Genomic DNA, 21,112 nt, shown 5'->3' on the forward strand with positions numbered 1-21,112 from the left:
ATTCCAAACTTCTAAAATGAAGCTATCTGTAAATGTGTTCCAGTTCGAAACACGAACTCTTATTTTGCGACAGAAAAAGTGAAGATAAATTTTATTTTCATTCCTTGTTGTTGTTTCTTAATGGCACTTGTCATAGATAAGTCCACTGACTTTAGAAGTCAGTGATTTTAAGCCATGGGTTTCGTCTCTTGTTTTTTTTTCAGTAGCGCCATCTAGGGCCAAGAGTACGGCTTAGCTACACTCACGTCACAACCCTTTTATTTGGGTGTACTTCATTCACTCATCCACAGATTGTAATTTAGACCTGAATCAGAGAACGATCACCTCTGATCCAGTACCCCCAGTGATATTCCTCTCAACATGGAGGATTTTGTGACCACGACAGGCTTATGCGTGCGCCAGCAACCACACGCACGGAGAGTCTTCGGCCGGTGGGGTTCGATCTCGCAAAACAAGGGACGCGAATTCAACGCTCTACCAACCAGGCTATACTTGCCTATTCATTGTAATTGGTTGAGCCTTATTTTACTTGGATGTAGTAATAAAGACTTCTATGAGTAGCACTATCTTAATTTGCAAATTTCAGGAACAGAGTAAAATCCTATTTGAGGATATGAAGAGTAATTTCAAATAATGGAGCATCTTAAATAGATATAAATTAGCATTCTTTTTAATAGTTTGGTTAAAAATTGCTTTTCAATATGCAACCCAAAAATCTGTAGCTATCTTTGACTTTCCTTTGTGAATATCGTAATGTTCACACCCTTATTTGAAATCCTTACGTCAAACGAAATCTAAAATATTCAAAATATATGATCTGATGTTAAATTTTAATTAAAAATTCATAAATATGCATAACATCCACAACTAGTTATTGCTAATAAAAGCTTTATAAAGATAATCGATTGATGGATGAATAATAAAATATAAATGATTTTATAAAAACTCGTTTCAACAGCATAATTTTTTGTTTTAATAAAAAATTCTACTTTATATTATTTAATTTTTATATCTAATGATTAATTATATTTATATAAGAAAAAAACTCTTCTTTATATTAAAATCAACTGACCGGGAAATTACTTGACAGCCATTTTATAATGATATTTGAATCTCGAGTTTCAGAACGAGTCGATCAATCGAAATAATTAGAAATTATATACTGTCCGTCAACAAGTAGGCGCATTAATACGTTACCGCTAGACAGTGGGAATTTCGCATTTTTTTTTTTTTTTTTTTTTTGTAAATATTTCAAAAATTATTACAGATATGCATGTAATATGAATATTATTGTGTTAGGAAAAATGAACTGACATTTTTTTTTCAAAGGAAAGAGAAAGCTTTTGTCGCCTTTTGATTAAGTTTCCAAGTTTTTACGCATAATTATTAACTGTTATAAAAATAAGGCAATATTTTTGCAGGAAATATGCTTTAATAAATTTAATAAAACTGTTTTTTAAAACTTTTTTATTTGGGTTTTAAAAAGTACTTTTTATTTTAATTACTTTTTTTGCGAATTATTTATAAAACACATTTATAAATACCATGGATTCTATGGACATATGGTTTTTACACAAATTACCAAATAACATCAGTCGTGTAAAATTAAAATTAAATTAAATTAATTAATTGATTTGCTGATAATTACATTTTGAAAACATTAAAATAATATATCGCCATAGAAATATGTATAAAAGGTTTTTTAAATAGTTTTTATTCTGTGCATTTCTTTAATTATTATAAATGAATGAATTAAATTATAAGGTTCTAATTTTCTAAATATATACAGGTATTCATTCTTATCATGGTCCAATAGTTAATTTTTAAATCGGTAGAGATAGGCTTATATTTCCAATTGGAAAAATACTTAAAACGACGGAAAGTGTTATATTTTATATTCCATGTTGATAAATATATTTCACAAAAAATTATGCATTTTAGCATTTTATACAACTCTTTTTATAATTCCTCTTTTTTTATACAAATCTCAATTGTCATATTTAGTTAAAAATTGTCGACATTCTAAAATGTACAAATGAAAAAAATCTCATCGTTTTTTTATTAAAACTGACCGAGTTACAGTTGTTTAATCTAAATGGAGGGAATATAAAAATTTATTTTAAGGATCAATTTGAAAAAGTAACACGATAATTTCAATTTGAAAACGATCCCTTAAAACATTTCTTGAGACTTTCAAACTATCGATAAAATAGTGGTTTTCAACCTTTGATACGTCAGTGAGTTTTGATTTCAGAAGAGCGGTTTTTTGTTTTGTTTGTTTAAAATGTTATTGTGTTAAGAATATCTTACTAAATATGACTGACAGGGCCGTGGACAGCATAAAAAGTTAAATTTTGTAATTTTTTTGAGAAATATATTTATTGACTCAAACAACATAAAACAAAATTCTTCCCATTATTTAAAGCATTTTTTCAATTTTAATTATGTGTTTCCCTCCTATGGTTTAAAAATTTGCTATTGGGTCAAGACAGAAGTCGATACCCTGTATATATATGTGAAAAGAGAATAATATTTTGTATAAATGAAAAATTTTCTGTAAAACCAGAGATAAATTTTTATCTTTTTACCATTATTTATATTTATTACCAGGACATTTAACCCTGCTGGCAGTACTGTAAACAGAACATTTCTAAAACCATGGCGCAAAATTAAAGAGTAGACCAGGTAGTTAGAATTAAAATAGAGCATACAATCGCAGCCGAAAAAAGAGAGGCTGTTATAGCTGCTTTGTTAATGAATAAGTTACAAAGTGCCTGTAATGAAGCTTGCCTTCATACACGATGGTACCGAAAACAAGCGTGTAAAACACAATAAAACATTTTTTTTTTTTTGCTTCTCTTCAGTCTTTTATTGTTGTTTTCAATGTTTTCTTAATCTGTTCCGTTTTCCGTACTGCAGGTACTGTTCTACTGTCATTTATGATTCGATATTATGAAAATTAGAATTCCGCCAAGAAAAAAAGAAAAAAAGGCATTGCCATTAGAATTGCCATTTGCGAAATTTTATCTCTGTTGCCGTAACTGTAAGAGTTGGACTGTTGTTTTTGGCATCATTCTTGAGCGCATACTTTAATATATATATATATATATATATATATATATATATATATAATAACGATCATTTCAAAAATACTTTTAAAAAACATGCCATAAATACAACTAATCAATTTTCATAGTTTTTATTATTATTATTATTATTTTTAATTTCTTGGTTTTGAAAATATGCACCTATGGCAATAACACGAGGTTTAAAGGAACGAGGTTGATTGTAAATAAATAAATAAAAATTGTAGTTTATCGAGAACTGATCATAAATTAGTGCAGTACTGAAATAAATAGATAAACTTCTCAAAAATTTCTTTTGCTATGGGTAGACTGTTATTGCTTCAAAATTGCTTTAAAAAATAAAATTGTTTAGATTACTGTTGGCAGTCGTTATGACTTTTTAGGCATTTTTATATAACACAGCAACAATAAGTCATAAGATATCTTTTGTCAAAATAAGCTTTAAGATATCTTTTGGTATTTGAGATTAATAAAATGTAACCATTGATTTCCAGAAAAGAAGAATTGAATTAAATAATCTAAATTAGTTTTTATAAAGAATAAATTAGGACCTTTTTTCAAAAAAATTGCGAGGAGTTTTTAAGAAATTAGCTTTACAAGACATAATTTATAATTTATAATATTAAACAAACTGTTATTTTATCTTAATATTATTGTCATAATAAAAGTATTGTCACCCTCCCTGCATATTTATTAATTACTACTCAATTTCTAATATATACATTCCATCTGTGCAAAATAAATAGTAATAACAAAAAAACTTGGGACAGGTGGCAAGAAGACAAGCTGACGAGCGTCGTATACCATAAACGGCGAACCCCGAGGCCATTCAAGTGATTTCCTGACTATCGTAGGTGGAAACAGTGGTTTCGACCCACTTTTTCCTTAGTCTGAACTTGATTTCCAATCAGCAGCTGAGCAGAAAACGACCCCACAGTTGTTTTTCTCCCCGACGATGATAGTGTAAATATTGTGGTCAATCGTGTCAAGATGGGTTCATATCACCTGTGTTTGTTATTATTAGGGATAATCGTTTTCCAGCTGAGTTTGGTTGCCGCACGTCGCAGACGTTTTAGAGAATGCCCAGAAGAAAGATTGAAAGTGAGGGAAAACATGGCAGATGTAGTACTTACCGGCACTGTCAAACGACTATACGGTGGCCAAGATGGTTTGTACAGTGGTGAAGTGCTGGTGAAGAGAGTGGTAAAAGGTGGTCATTTGAGACCTGGTGAATCGCTTCTTGTGGAAGGTTTCGGCAATTCTGATATTTGTACCAGTAAAGTTATTGCGAGAGATTCGAAAATATTTCTTCTAAGCCAATTAGAAACCGGGCGTTTCAGACTTAACTCAAGCATGGTTCGAATCAATGCACCGAATTTGGATAAAATAACTGCGACTGTAAAAGGTAAGGAAATTTTTTATTACTCAAAATAATGCAGGGTATTATAATACTTTGCAATATGTATTAAACTCTAAAATTGTAATATTTATTATTAATTAATCATCATCATCATTATCATTAACTAACGGAGCAGCAAGCAAAATAAAATACTATTAAGAGATAAGAAACATGAAACAAAGAAGTTGTAATTAAAAATGTCCTCAAATTTAAAATGCATATGTTTTTTTTTGTATATATATATATATATATATATATATATATATATATATATATATATATATATATATATATATATATATATATATATATATATATATATAACAGCCATTGGCTGAAAGAATATTTTTTGTTAACATTTTTTTTCTTTTTGAAATCACTGGACAAATTGCCGTTTTATTCAATATATTATTATAAGCATTTATTTGGCAAATCAGAGTAAGTAACTAACTGGAAATATATGTAACATTTATAAGAAACATTTTCTCTTGTTTGATATAAGCACATTTTTATACCCTTCTTTTATTTGCCTTCATGTTGTATCGTTTGAATTACAACACAGCAAAAAAGTTTCGGTGTTACAAAAAGATTCATTAATTTTATACAATGATTTTAATTTATTAAAACACTGAAAAATTGTTTTTTTATTACTTGCAAAAACATTGTTGCGTATTGATAAAAATTAAAAGAAATCTACGTGAAACATTTGAATGCAGAATCCTTTCAATATGTACGAAAAAATGATTAATAGTGGCATATATATATTAATTATTTTCAATTCATATTAAGAACACATTTTTTCTATGAAAGAAGAATGTACGATAATGTCTGCATACATTCGTTATTATAATTTACAATGTAATAAAAATGTAACTACATTTGATCGAGCATAGCTAAAAGAATTTCATAAAATTTTAAATGAGAACATTTCCACAGGTTGATTTAACATTGAAAAGTGACTACAATTATTATAATATTAACACAAAAAATTTCTGTGTTATTATTTTAAAACCGAATTTTCTTATTTACAAGAATATTATAGAAAAAATATTTTTTATTATTTTTTAATAAATAAAATATATCAACTTCTGTATGATTGTTGGTTTAATTTTCATGAACGATAGATTAATCTTTGAAACATAAATTCTAGCAGAATTTGATGGGAATAAAATATTTTTGATGCTATGCACTTTAGTCACTCGTACTTATCTGCTTTATGTTTGAATCAGACTAGATAGAAAGCGTTTAAAGCATTAGAACGAATACTTGTATATATGTGAAGCAAATAATGCCCTTACTTCCCTTAAGATGTTTTTGACTCTATATTCTTCGAATTTGAAACAATTTTTTTCCCTTTATTTTTGTAGTTTGTATTTTTTATCTTTATATGATGCATCGTTTTGGTTTTTTTTTTTTTTCATAAATAAAATTGCAGAATTGTAAATATAATATTGTTCAGTCATAAATAAAATGACGTCTATGAAGAACTCTAACATAACTAGAAATTTTAATTGATTTCATTCGAATTCGAATTATATTAGAGATTAGAATTTAGATCAGGAGGGAGAGAGAACCAGATTTGGCTCAGTCGTGCCAATCACAAGGTAAATATTAAAATTCCATTGTGTTTTAACAACGGAAGAGCCTTTTTGATGTCAATTAATAGCAGTTTGTCTGACTTTTTAATTTACAAGCACGGAACTTTCATAGAATTTCATTTATTTGGATTCTCAATTCGTCATACTATTAATTTTATTCTGAAACCTGCTGTTTTATAAAAGAAAAACAGCTGGGTAGCAAGCTGAAGTAATTTTCGCAGTGTGTGGAAATGCGAATCACCACCCTCCCTAAAAGGAAGAAAGATAATTTAAACATTTTCGCAATATCAAATCAGTATGTGCGTTGAAGTTGCATTTCGTAAATTAATTCCCGACATGCCATACTTTTATGTGCACTAGAAATATTCAGTTAGAAATATTGCGATGGTTTTGATCATTTTTTTATATATATTTCGTATAATTCCTATCTCTTATTAAAAGACTCATTGAGTTATTTTTCTTTATTAAGAAAATATAAGCGTATAAATTAGGGAAAAAATAAAGACCGTTGAAATTTCTTTTGAAATGAAGATGTTTAACATAACTGTTTTAAATATAATTTATTATGCGATCAACTAATGCTGTCACTTGATGCATGTTAAAAAGACCGCTTAATTTCGGAATCCGGTGCGGCTCTTGCAGAAGGAGAAATGACAAGACGTCACTGTATAGTAAAAGATGGCATGCTATCGTAAAGCTTGCACAGATGACGTATACCAATAAGCTGTGATGACACCTGAATTAGGCCCATTTTAATGACTGGATTCCATTTTCCTATTAGGCTGCATAGATTTAATCCAAATTACTTTCACATATTTCAAAAAATTAAACTAACAATAAAATCACTAAGATTTTCAATTTATGGTAGCTCATAAAAAATTTCAAATAGAGTAATTTAAAGTGATGTCACAGTTGAATAACAATGCAATTGCAAACATCATGTATCTAAATGTTATATTGTGTAACAGTGTGCCAGAGCCTATCATTCCATATTTTAAAATGTGCTTATATTTTAATGGAAAGGATGAATTTTAGACAACGTTCCTGATTTTCTAAAATGGTTTTAATTCTTATTACGCACTGTTATAATACGAAGAAAAAAGTGAATACCTTAAGAAAAAGTTTTTCAAATTTCCACCAAAAGTCTTGGGTTATTAAAAACGTAAGCTGTAAAATTCAAAATTAGTTTTAAACTTACATTTTACTGTGCATTGCATTCTTTTAAGAATTGCATTTTTCCCGATAATGGATGTCTGTATTTACTATAATATAAAGAGAATTTAATCAATATTCCAACTGAAATTAATTGAACACCATGTATTTGAGAGTAATGAAGCCACTTAATGGTTTCAGTATTAATTTAGCTTTCATCAAAAATAACCCCTATTATCTTCGAAAGAAAACCAAAAACATTGTTTAGTAGCACTTCGAGTTAAATTAATCCAATAAACTTTACTTTGGATGAAGAAATCTGTGTTTATATGCCTTCCAGAACGGCTGTTTTTATTTTGATTTCTTAGGTTTACGTGTCGTTATTGAATTGAAAAAATACGACGTGTTATTGAATCTGATAAAATATAAATAATGAGTAAAGAATCTGCTAAAATTTAAATAATGAGTTTTAATGATGAGTAAAGAATTTTCTGGAACCATATATGGTTCTTTCATGAATCACAAAATATTCCAAAACCTTAAAAGTAGAAAAATAAAGCTGTTAGTGGTTGTCCTAACTTCAAGCTGTCATTCTAGAATCTCTCTCTTTTTTTTCTTATTTAAATAATTTTTTGTTCTAACTCGTGTTTTTTGTCGACGGTTTGAAGCATTTAACTTGTTCAATTTTTGACAGTATTTGGAAAGGGTTTTTTTTTTTGGGGGGGGGGTATTTGCATTCAAATGATTTAAAATACAAATAAATAAATCCTAAAAAAATATTATGCTTTTTTATTACTTTTTTGATTTATTGAAATAAAACTCAATGGAAATGAAATTCTTGAGAAACATAAGATAGTGGTCGAATTTTCTCCTTGGCCATATCACCTTAAAACTATATTCCGCGAAATTTTAAATCTGGAAGTGAAAATCAAAACTGAAAAAAAAAAGTCTTTTAAACAATTGAAGAGGATAATAACAATCTGTTTTTGTATTTTTTGCAACACCGACTTAATCCTCCCAATTTTAGTTTGAAGTAAAAGGGGCTGTATTACACTCACGCACCTTATAATAAATTCGAAAAATATATCAATATTAAATCATCAAAATTTTGTCTGCACTGAAGCAAAGTTATTAAACAGATAACATTTAAGAGTTAAAAAAATGTTAATTAGTTAAAAGCCGGGTAGGCACAAGAGACATGGCGCTTCAAAAAGGAACTAATGGAAGTGGTCTCCCAAAATCTTTCTCGCATACTCTTCAATAAAAATGTTATCAATATTTTGCATGACATCGGCGTACAATAGTTACGAAATATTAATCTTTGGCGTGAATTTAACCCTTTTACTGAATTTTTCGTATGATCCTTGGCGTAAGTTTTGGCGATTAATTCCTGGTATGCAGTCAAATGTATCCAAAAATGGAATCTGGTTTTCAGACGTGTTCTTCCCACGCAATTGAAACAAAATTTGACGTAAAATTACACTTGAAGTCAAAAAACACGTAACAAAATTGATATGTAAAAGTCATTGCCTTTTTTGAGTGATCTTGTTTGCATATTTCTAAAAGTACAGACAGTTCAACCCCTTATTGGATTTTGTTCAAAATTTGATAGGCTCAGTATTAAAGATGTTAAATCTGTGCATCAAATTCTATATATCTAGCTCTCTTCCTTTTGTAGCAATCGTACTAACTGATATTCGAACAGCCGGGCAGACAGAATTCCTCTTAACGGTATTTGCACAAAATTGGATAGAAATCTACATATTTGGCTTTAAGCATGTATACCAAATTTCATACGTCTAGCTGAAAGCATTTTTGAGTTACCTTTGTCACAGACAGACAGACGGACGGACATTTTCCAAAAATATTTTTTCGGGCTCTAAAACGTGGATTTTCTTCAAAATCTCGAATTCGAATTATACTTTGTATACGTGACAGTAAAAAAAGGTAAAAAAAGAGTGGTTGATCTAATTTTTCCTTCAAATATCCAGTGGAATTTTTCAAAAATAAATTTGAAAAACGCTCAGGAATAGTTACTCCTTCTAATAAAATAATTATATTTACTTTATACTTTATATTTTAAATAACAGTCATTACATCGTCTATATTAATAATTCTTTCTTCCTTTAGGCATCCCTTACAGAAGAAGACCACCGATAAATGACGGTAAATATATTTATTACTAATTTTTTTCGCCTTTGTAATAAATTTCTATGTCTAATTTATTTAGCTGTTTTCCTTTTAGTTTCCAACTTTTTGTAATTTAGAAATAAAACTCATAATTGAAAATTTTAAAGAAAAGTTTTGAATTGATTTGTCCATACATCATTTCAAGCTTTTCATGGCATTATTGCTACCCCTATCAAAAGTTTAATTTATTATATATTTCTTTTGAAAGAAATTGCTTTGTAGTCTGCTTTTCCTTTAATTTATATGAACCCTTTTTCGAATAAATGACGTTAACATAAAATTTTATGGATTTTAACTGCACGATTCTTTGAAATTAAGAGAATTTTATTATTTTGCTCATTTCTGATAAACTATCAGACATTTAAATTTGTTAGCTTGATAGAAATTCTGATAAATTATTAAAAATATTTAAGATATCCGACTAATTTCAGTGGCTATTAATAAAAAAAAATTTAATCCTTATAAGATGTTTTTTATTAATATAAGGATAAAATGCTGAATAAAAGAGAAATTATTTAAATATACCTATAGCTTTTTAAGAAAAGGCATATTTTGATGTAAATTTTAGCATTTATTTACAAAAACTAAGATTGTTCCAGAGAAATTGTTTTTTTTTACAATTTTTCATTTTTCTTTAGAACATTACATGCGTGACATATCTTGGAGTGTAACTAACTATTATGTAAGAATTATATTCAAAAATAAAATTTTTGTGTGTAATATATGATATTATCAACGAAATTCTGAAATTTTTTCAACAATATTTACATTAAACAATAAAGACATCATTGGAAACAGAAACATGCCCATTTTTTGAAATTGCCAAAAAATAAAAATGCGAATTTTCATCCAAATGCATATTTTCAACCTAGCCAGGTATCTTAAATAAAATTTTATTTCGATATACAGTTATATACTGGGAAAAATAATAACTTGCAACAATCATGGTTTGCCATCAGATCGTTAATAGGTACTATCAGTTCAGGAATGTCCAAAAACCCTGTTCTAAGATCAAACAAAAAATTGATATCGTAACATTCCATCTAACTGGAAACGAGGTAGTTAATGAGCATGTAGAAATTGATGCTACATCAGCAACAAAGTTGTTTTCAGTTCCTGGATAGCAGATAGCAATCAGCAGTTTCCCAAGACAATAATTTTCTAAGCACATTCAATAAAGTTTAGACTGATTTATCAATCCATCACATGATATCCTCATTTTCAAGATAATCATAAGCAAAATAAGTTTTACGTGATTAACATGCTTTGCTTCAGATTTTAAACTAACTGCTACAGAAAAATTGCAACTATTTCTTTTTCAGTCAAATATTGAATTGTAGGAGGAACTATTCTTTATATTAATATTTTTTTGATCTTTTAATGTGAGATTTGGACACTCCTCCTCTATTGTTTGATTACTGAAAAACGGCAGGGCTCACGGAGAGCATGAACTCGATGGTTCTCAGCCTTCAGACATTGCTTACGTTTGGAAAAAGTGTTATTACAATTCAAATACTTAACAAATGTATTATTGGTGATCATTAGTATTTGTATTATACTAAATTTCATAATAATACATTCATAAATTTTTCAGAAGAATTGCTGTAAGTAATTTTTTAAATAGTGATTTTTTTTTTTTGAAATTTTTGTTATTATTTTAAGTTATAAAAAAAGTAAGCAAAATTTCAATGTTTTTGGGTGCTAATTTTTGAAAATGCTATCACAGAAAGATAATTTCCGCTATTTTAGAAAAGTTGAAAATATTTTTAAATATGAGTTGCAACAGCAGTTCTCATGATTGAATTTAAAATCAAGCCTGCTTTATTGTTACTTACATATTTTATCGTTATTTTATTATACTTGCATATTTCATTGTTATAAAATTTAAAGAGTCTGTACCTTTTAATTTGTTATTTATTTATACGATATAATTAAACAAAGTGATTAAATTTGATATGTACTGACTGCAATATGACTAGATTCCGTATGTAATTTCTAATTATCCAATAAATGCACTCATTGTAACAATCATTAGAATCATAATTGACTTTAATGACTAAAAACTTATATATATTAAGCATATTTTTTCCCCCGTGAATGAATCTTTTAATAACATAAAATAAGTAGTATTTCAGAATTATATTTGGCAAACTATGCATTTTTTATATAGATTAATAATTTAGAAAATTCCTTTGACTTGTTTTCTTTATTTTCTATATATAGCTAGTTAATTTCATAAAATGGTAATTTTGTTTCATTTCAAGATAAAAAAACATCTGCAGCATTTAATTTATTCATCAATTATGCCTTATAATTAGATGAAATAGGAATTTTATATTTAGCTGATTAATGTGCAATCATTGCAATTTAAACTAAATTCATTCGTGAACAAAACGGTAAATGATCGTTATTAAATTTCAAATCTGATAACAGTCAAATGTAAGGAACTAAATCATTGACTTCATTAGTTGCCAATCCTTCAGTACATTTTCGTTCTGTTAATGGATCAAAATTTATAGGTAATAGATTTTTGTGCATTTATTTTCTATTCATATTTTTAAATTTATTTCGTAGTTGTTAGAAGCAATTGATGCTTTCGGTATACTAAAAATCAAATTAATTCAATAACTGTATTAAACACGGTTGCATTACGAAATTGAAATTGATACAATTAGTTAAATGATAAACTAGTAATCGTCGAAGGAGTAACTAAATCATATATACGTAGGTTTAACTGCAAATTGTTATTTCAATCTTACCGCTCCTTTTCTTTAAGACTGAACAAAGGGGAACGGAATTGCTATGGAATATCCCTGGTACCGTTTTATGTATTTATGTCTTTGTGTACATATTCTTAATGTGTTAAACAGTGAAACGTAGGTAATGTTTAAAATTGTGAATGGTTCAGGATAGTAACGTATTCAAAAAATTTGCATAAACACACAAATATCGGTTTAATTAATGCATGGAAGTAATATTTCCACATATACATCATTAGAGCTTTCATGTTTAGGTTTTAGTTATATTAACGTCCCGTTTGAAGCAACACTAGGGATATTGTGGGACGGACCTCGTAATTTTGAACCGCGGTCAGATGACGAGGACAACACCTGAGCTGGCACCCCCTCTCCACACCAGCGGGAGGACGTTTGGTCAGGACAGATTTATCGTGCAACAGACCCCCTTGCACGACGGTTCTTAGGTTGAATTGGGTCTCGAACCTGAAACCCTCCGGTTCTGAAGCCGAGACCTTACCACGAGGCCACCGCGGCCCTATCAGAGCTTTTATATCAGTGCCTCGTGATTTTCGAAAAATCTGAGGATTTCACTGACACGTTGCATCATTTGCAATTAAAAGCGTTATGGAATAATAAAATTAATAATAATGATATTTTGAATTAGGGAAGATACTGTGGTGAAATATCCGCTCTTCCTCTAATATCTGCAAGCCGTTCTCCACTTTAGACAGAGTTCCATGCTGACTGATTGACCGTAAGATGAACTGATTTCAAATCGAATTTATATTATTAGCACTATTTTCATTCAAACAGGCTATAAAACTGTACATTAATCTCAAAAATTCCATTTATGTCCATGTAAATAATATGAAAATGCGTGAAATGTAGTCTATTTTTATTGCAGACACAAATATAACTTGAAATTACATAATATACTCATTATTTAGTATATTTGTATTGAGTTTACCATAATAAATTGATGTATTAATTCTTTCTATCAATATAAATTCATCCAGTTATCTGGATTATAGTTGTGAATAAGGTTTATCAATTGTAGATCTTGTAACACTGATACAGTTGTAAATTAATGTCACAGTACAGTTATAATTTAAAGTGCAATGATAATTAAGTATAATAGTCATAAATTAATGTCTCCGTGAATATAAATTCATCCATCCTCCGAATCAGAGTGTAAATGATATCTCTTCAGCTTCTTCCTAATAGAATTTGTATTCCTGGGCTAGACATAAATAACCATTTTGATAGTTTCTAACATTGTAAATTTATCTGGTTTTGGAACAATATCTAGTTTTTCCAGAAAAGTCATAAATGTGTCGGTTTCCGTAATTTTTCGATCCTATAAGTGTAATTATTTTTATTTATTTACTATTTTTATTTATTTATTTTTTATGGGCGTAAATGCGAACGGTCATAAGTCGCATATGTCATAAATTGAGGAAAATCGTATGCACCGAATCAGATAGAAGTGACGTGAATTCTGTAGATAAGCAGTGGTGTTAAGATGTTTTGTTTCTGCTTTGACATTCAAAAAATTAAAATTAAAAGAAATTGCAAGAAGTTGTCAAATGTATATTTTCAAATAGAACTGACAGATCATTTTCAAATTTTTTATATGTTTATGAGATATCATCTTTTCGCTTGTTGTGTTATTTTCTGTGTTTTTACCATTCAGATGCAGAAATATATTGAATGTTAAATTCAATTTTATTTGTTAAAAACCTTCGTGAATAAGAAATTGCGGTAATTATCAATTTGTAGAAGTAATTCATGATTCATTTAGTGGTTGTACAGTATATTATCTTGCTAAGACAATATTTATTCTTTTTCAAGTGACATATTTATCTGCAATTATCTTTAAAGTTTTTGTAACCTATTTATAAAACTGCGATAGCAAACCATTTTGCATTATTTTGAACAATATTTATTTAAAGTAACAATTTTCTAAAAATAGAAGGCTGATAAAATTCCTACTCGTGCCAATGGTTCGCTTCAAAATAACATCATTTTCACTTCCTTTCGTTACATTTATGCTAGTCTGCAGGAGAGCACTTCCCTTAAAGCGTTCGAATTGAGTTCCTTAGCGAAAAGTAGAATGTAGGTCCCCTAGGGCCACTAGGGGCACTTAAAAGGTGTTAAAAACAAGTGAGAGTTTTTTTCATTCATATATCGTGTCGTGTGGTGATATGAATGAACTTTCAAAGTGGGTATTCTGGTGAAATGCATACTGAAACTTAAGAAAAGGACAACAACAACAACAAAAAAAGTCATTTAAAAGGAGGTTTGCTAGAACAATATGGTTACAAAAAAAAAAAAAAAAAGAGTTAAAATTCTTGTGAAAGATTTCACATCTTACTTGATTCTAATCAAGTTTATTACTTACATTGCACATTAATATAGGTTTGCATCCTTTTCATTTTAGTCTCTTAAATTAATTCTGATTAATTCAGAGATTTATTGTTAAAATAATTTGCTTATTACATTTTGGAATAGAAGTAAGAAAGTTTTTATAAGGAAATTTAATTGGGTTGTTGTAATTTTTAGATTATTTCAATTTAATTAAAAATTGATTCTAAAAATTAGTTTTTTTTCCCATTATTTTTCTCACATTCTTTGCACATATTACCTTGCAAAGGTAATTCTTTATATTACCTTGCACATTTACATCGAATTTTACAATTACATTTTAAAAATAAAAGATCGCGCTTAAATTTATTTAAATTATTAAAATATGATCCAAAAGATTAAACAAATTGTGAATATATTTGATAATACTGTAAAGTTATCTTCTTTTAGTCGTAATGTATATGAAAGACGAGTAAAATTCTTTGTGATAGTTTTATATTATCTTTCTAAATCTTTACTAGCCACCTACGGCTACCAGCTGTGCATTCGCCTTATTTATAGTATTAAAAGCTTCAAGATTAATGAGCTACAACTTATCACAACAAAAAAAAAATATTATATTAAATTTTGTTAATTTAATAAATATAAAGCATTCTGAGCCGTAATAATTATGTTAGAAATGTGAGAAGATAAATTGATGAAATACACGAGAAATAAAGGAGCGATATCGACTACTCTTGAGGGCTTCATTGAGAGCTAAGGGAACACTGCTGACGCGTCTGGGAAGGAAGGGGTTTCTTGAACCATCATATAAAATATAAATCAGCCGAATCAGATTTACAATTATATAAATATATATATTAACATTCAAGTTAAGCTTAATTAAATTTCCTAATTTTTAGCTCAATTCAACACATATTAACTTCATTCTAAAATATTCTCTTATTTCCTGAACTCATTCCACTTTTTCTATTTAATTAATGCAACAAAAGCTCCGTGAAAATGATTTGGTCAGCGGTCCCCACTCTCCGAGTGAAGTGATAAAAATTGCTGATAAGATCCCTGTGTTTCCCTTGTCTAAATCGGCGCGTGTTGAGAAATCCCTATCAAAATTTCATGGTATATAAGACCAGGGATAATTAATTTCTTTCTCTTTTACTCTAATCTGCCCTTGTGTCGCGCTGTGAACGGACTTGCCTTGCCCGTGTTGCCTGTGCCTCCCGAGATGGAGAGAATTAAACGAAGTAAAAATTCAAAGTGCCTTCTCTGACTTCAGCCACGACTCTACTTCAAAAATTATGCTCACACACACACATTTATATATATATATATATATATGTGTGTGTGTGTGTGTGTGTGTAATGATATTTCTAAATCTAATTTAAACCCTATTTAATTTCCTAACTTTTATCTTAATTTTGCCTATATTAGCTTCATTCTAAAAGGGCCCCTTATTTCCACTTTTTATTTAATTACTTTTAACACGCGCTCTAGAAAACTGTTGAATACAGTTGGTTCCCACATTCTGAGAGAAGCAATAGAAATCCCTATGCCTACCACATTCTTTTAAAGATACCTAAATTTCCCTTTCCTAAGACTACACATGTCAAAGAAATCCGTATCAAAATCTCATAGTAAAAACCACTGAAAGGAAAAATTTCGGCCTCTTTTGTTTCTTCTGTTCTTGTGTCGCAATGTAAATGGACGTCATTTTTATCATCGCTTCTTGTACGTAATATGCCTCCCCCCCCCTCGTGATAAAATAAATCATATCTAAAATTTCAAAAGTTTCTTCTATTCGTCCACGCAAATGCTAAAATGTTTACATACATATATTCTGAGGAAATAACAGAAAATTCTTTCAAGTTTGCCCGAAATAAATCGATTATTATTATTATTATTATTTAGCTTTTTAATATTAATGCTTTTTTTTTTGTACATTTCAGAGCCTTGTGAGAAGAAGCACTGCAAATTTAATGGTGATTGTTTTGAAGAAAATCGCCGAGCAGTATGCCGATGTCCAACAAATTGTAAAGAGCATTACAACCCTGTATGTGGAAGTGATGGCATGAATTACAACACTGAATGTCAGATGCGAGTCGACTCTTGTCGTAAAAAGAAGAATATATATGTGAAGCATGAAGGACTGTGCTCGCGTACAGAATTTTCTTAATCTTCATATTTGTATGTGAGAGTTCATGTCTTTATACAATCATTGCATGTTGAGAATTTAACTATTTAATATATTCAATTTACGATGAATTTTACAGTCTTGAAGCGTTTAAATAAAATACTACTACTTTTTAAAAAAGATTCTGGAACTTATTTTATTATAGAAGAAAATTGCAGTTTGAAAACTAATTTATTTGGTATTTCCTACGAAGTAATAACCAGGTGAAGCTATACAAATTTGCCATCATTCAGACAAAAATGTAAACGCTGATTGCAAGTTTTCATTTACCACCTCCTCCAAGGTCTTCGTCGTTACACTTCTTCAGGACTTGAGAATCGTAGTTCCTTAAGCAAATTCTCCATCTAATTTATATGGCAGTGGCATAGTGACTTGGGGGTAAGGGGTATCACCATCATTCAGACAAAAATGTAAACGCTGATTGCAAGTTTTCATTTACCACCTCCTCCAAGGTCTTCGTCGTTACACTTCTTCAGGACTTGAGAATCGTAGTTCCTTAAGCAAATTCTCCATCTAATTTATATGGCAGTGGCATAGTGACTTGGGGGTAAGGGGTATCACCCTGGGGACAAGACATTAGTGCGCTTATGACAGTTTTAAAGTTAAATATCCCGATAGAGAGGATAAAAATTGTTTACTCTTTCTAACTTGTAACACGAGAAAGAAGGGGACGAAACATTCCTATTGCGCTCCGGGTGCCAGTTACGCTCGCTCTGGGTAATAGTCTGAATGTGCCATTCCTGGAATGTGTTGCTTTGAAAAGTATTTTGACATCAGGACAGACTTATGTGTTGGTGTATCATTGTGATGGAGCAAGTATGACTTGGCCTTTCGCATATTTGCCGAACTACTGTCTCACTGAATTTGCAAAGTTTTATATAAAAAGTTCTCCTACTTTGACAATAGTTTTTCGACTGCCATTTTGCGCAATATTTTCGACAATGATAACTTTTTTTACTCTCTTCGAAACTGACAGCTACCTTCAACCTTCCATAATCTCGTTACTCTCGATCCTTTTTGAGCCGTCGATACTTTGCAAACTCTACTTTGACTCATTGCTATTTCAACGGGAATTTGCGATCATTTGAAAAAAAAAAAAAAAAAAAAAAAACTCAGCAAAAGTAAACATAATTTGACAATTTACCGCTTTTTAAAATTTGGCATCTTTAGCTATATCCTTGCGCTGTATGTATATGAACTGGATGGAATCAGCTCTGATTAGACAGTCACGTGATTCAATTGGCTTGTTCAGTTGGAAATGGTATAAATCATGAAATGGCGCATTGAATGGTATTTGGTTTGAAAAATATTTTTAAAGTTACGGAATCTTTTACATTTAGTAGTAAATTAAAAGAGATTAAGCAATGAATCATATTAAGATTTCTGTAACAGTAACTCTTGAACTCATTGTTATTCTTTGATTAATAAGCATATCTTCTATTATTTAATTTTCAACCGATTATAATCCTTATAAAAGCATGAAATTTCTCTTTTAATCCAATCTAGGGAATTTCGCTGGGTCTTCCTTAGACATATATTTTACGATTTCAGAATGTTCTAACACTTTCCATTGTAGTATTCATAGTACAGAAGGTACAAAATTTCTGTACTTTCTTAATCGGGTTTAAACTCTTCAGGAGCAGTAATACATATTATTATCACATGTGCTTCAGCCTTTATTTATTTAATTTTGAATATTTTAATGTTAATCAATGAAATGATTTACTTAATATTTGCACAGAAGTTGAAAATATTTTTTATTAACAAAATTGTAATTAAATGGACTTAATTTTGAAATAAATACTTTTAATTAAAAAGTTAAGTTTAGAAATAATTTTAAATATTTTTTGAGTGTTCCTTACGCTTATTTATGTAGAATTCGAGGAATATAAAAAGAAAATGGCAGTGTTGTGATATTTTCTGTCTTTCGACAATCTTAATGACTTGATAGAAAGCCGTTTTATTTTCAATCGGATATTTTAGGCAAATCTGCCTTAAGACATGGAGAACTTGAAATAAAATTTTAAATAAAGCTTACAAGGAACTTTTATAGTTGATCGAACTCCGATTAGGCTAGCGAGACTCTGTCATATTCTGAAACTGAGGTTAATAAAAAATATTTAAAACAGCGAGATTTGAAAATTTTATAAATTCTAAGTCATTGAAAAATTTGATTTCCTAAATACGATTCCATGCCTTAGTAAAACCATTTCTTTGAGATAAATGATTGCTGTGATATAACCAAAATTCTGTGGTAGTCATTCTTTTAGATTAATATATCATTTTATACAAAATATTAATATGTGAATATCTAAGGACTAAAGGCAGCTATGTATTAATTTAGGAAACTAATAATAAAGAGAAGGCAGGAACAAACTATACAAGACAATGATGCATGTACGCTTCATTTACAATTTTGAAATTTTAAAATTAATCTCGAATAATTTAAAAATTAATTATTAAACTATCGAAACAGGATGGCTTTTGAATAAAAAAAAATGTTAACAAGCAATTACAAATGCTTAATCAATTTTAATTAGGAAATTAAATTTTAAATTTTTAATAATATTTGTATTAGTATGCACAAATATTTTTTAAAAATAAAAAAAAAATTGCACAGTGTAGAGTTAAATCAGGTAATTTACTAAAACATAATGATATCACTACATTTATCATAGTATAAGTTTACAGTTTTAGTTTTATTATACATTAAAATTATTAACAGAAAATTTATTAATAGAAATATTTTTAATTTTTTTTTTTAAATAAACGCTAATTATCGAATTTTTTTACTAGACTATGTGTTTGTTCTGTTTAGTCATCGAAAAAAAAATTAAAGAGTAATTTTTTATTAAAATGTGCATTTCACAGTTATTGAGGTAATACTCTAAGTATTCTGTCAATCACATTCTCTATTAATTTGTTGATTTTTACCAGGTTTTTCTTAGGTAATGGGTTTTTTTATTTTTAAAGATTTGAAAATAAGAACATTAATAATTTGATTTCGATTAATTCTGTATAAATTTTCGTAAATTTTAGCAAAAAAAAAAAAGTTTGAAGGATAAAAGATGTATTCTATTATAATACAGAATAAAGATGATGATAGCATAAAAAAATCAGCATTTTAAAAGAGAAAAAAATTGTTGCCACTTGTTACATGACTATTAACAAATGAATATTTGGCTGAATTAATGCTTGTTAATTAAATATTAGAATGCTTATAAACAAGCTCTTCTTATTTATCTTGTATCCAGTAAATTAAAAGTAATTAAATAAATCTTTTAATCATTTTTAGCAAGAAAATGATGATTTGTAAAAAATTATAAATTGAGATTTACTGTAATTCATTGTGAAAACAGCAAAAAAATCCTTTTAGTGCATTTTATAATTGTATTTTTAAAATTTTTATTAGTTTTTTAATACCAATGGAATAACAAAAATAAAGGAAATAAAATCTTCAATCATTGCTAATATTTTTGTTAAAATAAATGAGTAATAATGAGACTTCATTGCTTGCTTAAAAACATCTATGCGATTTATGAATAAAATTTGTTGAATTTCAATTTATTCTTGTATAAATGTAAAAATACTTATGCATACTTCTTTAATACATTATTTTATACGTTATTTTTCACATTTTTCAGATCTGAAAAACAGAGCTTTATTCTGGTATAATTATAGCAAATGTTCATATAATCACAAATTTCTATTGAAGTAATTTAAGATATTACCTAATCTAATCAGAGAAGAATATTAGTTGTTAATTTAAATATGTTATGTAATAAAATGATACATGATGATACTGCAGAATTGAAATAATCTCCAAAACATCATTGCATTAATATAAAAATCTTTATAAAATAAAATAAAATTTGTTTTTGTAATTATTTTTTTCAGACATTAAGCGACAATGTAAGTATAAACGCTTACTCCAATTAAGAAAGAATTTTTAAAAATAGCCCAAATAAAATTTAAAAACCAAAATCAATTTAAAAAAAAAATTGGGATGGAAAATTGAAAGTATTTCGAAAAATAAAAATTAAAAAAAATATCAGAATTTGATAAACATTTCAACATTTTACACTTCCTTTTGAGAAAGTAAGAGGCTTCGCAAGTCAGAGAAACATGGAAGAGAAGGGAGTTTTCTGAATTATTATGTAAATTAAATATATTACACTCATATTTATAGCAAAAATTTTAACAGGACTTAATATAATCAGGATTGCTTTCTTGAATAATGAGCAACTTTTGATTATAAAGAGGATTTTTCTGAATTTGAAGGTGGCATAAAATCATTATTGTGTATATATATATATATGTAAGCATTATTTTATGTGAAGCAGAAAATGGAGTTTCGAAGACAGTGAAAAGACTTTTTACATTTTTAATTCTTT

The 21,112-nt window shown here is 28.4% G+C and overlaps 1 protein-coding gene across 1 annotated transcript; it reads left to right on the forward strand.

Moving 5' to 3' along the window:
• The first annotated feature begins 3,966 nt into the window (after positions 1-3,966).
• Positions 3,967-19,295, forward strand: LOC129959621 (agrin-like). Its single transcript, XM_056072492.1, has 3 exons — positions 3,967-4,491; positions 9,366-9,401; positions 16,474-19,295. The coding sequence occupies exons 1-3, from the start codon at positions 4,077-4,079 to the stop codon at positions 16,698-16,700; spliced, it is 678 nt and encodes a 225-aa protein (XP_055928467.1). The 5' UTR covers positions 3,967-4,076; the 3' UTR covers positions 16,701-19,295.
• Positions 19,296-21,112: the final 1,817 nt, after the last annotated feature.

Source organism: Argiope bruennichi, chromosome X2 (assembly GCF_947563725.1).
Source record: "Argiope bruennichi chromosome X2, qqArgBrue1.1, whole genome shotgun sequence".
In the NCBI taxonomy this organism is placed as follows: domain Eukaryota; kingdom Metazoa; phylum Arthropoda; class Arachnida; order Araneae; family Araneidae; genus Argiope; species Argiope bruennichi.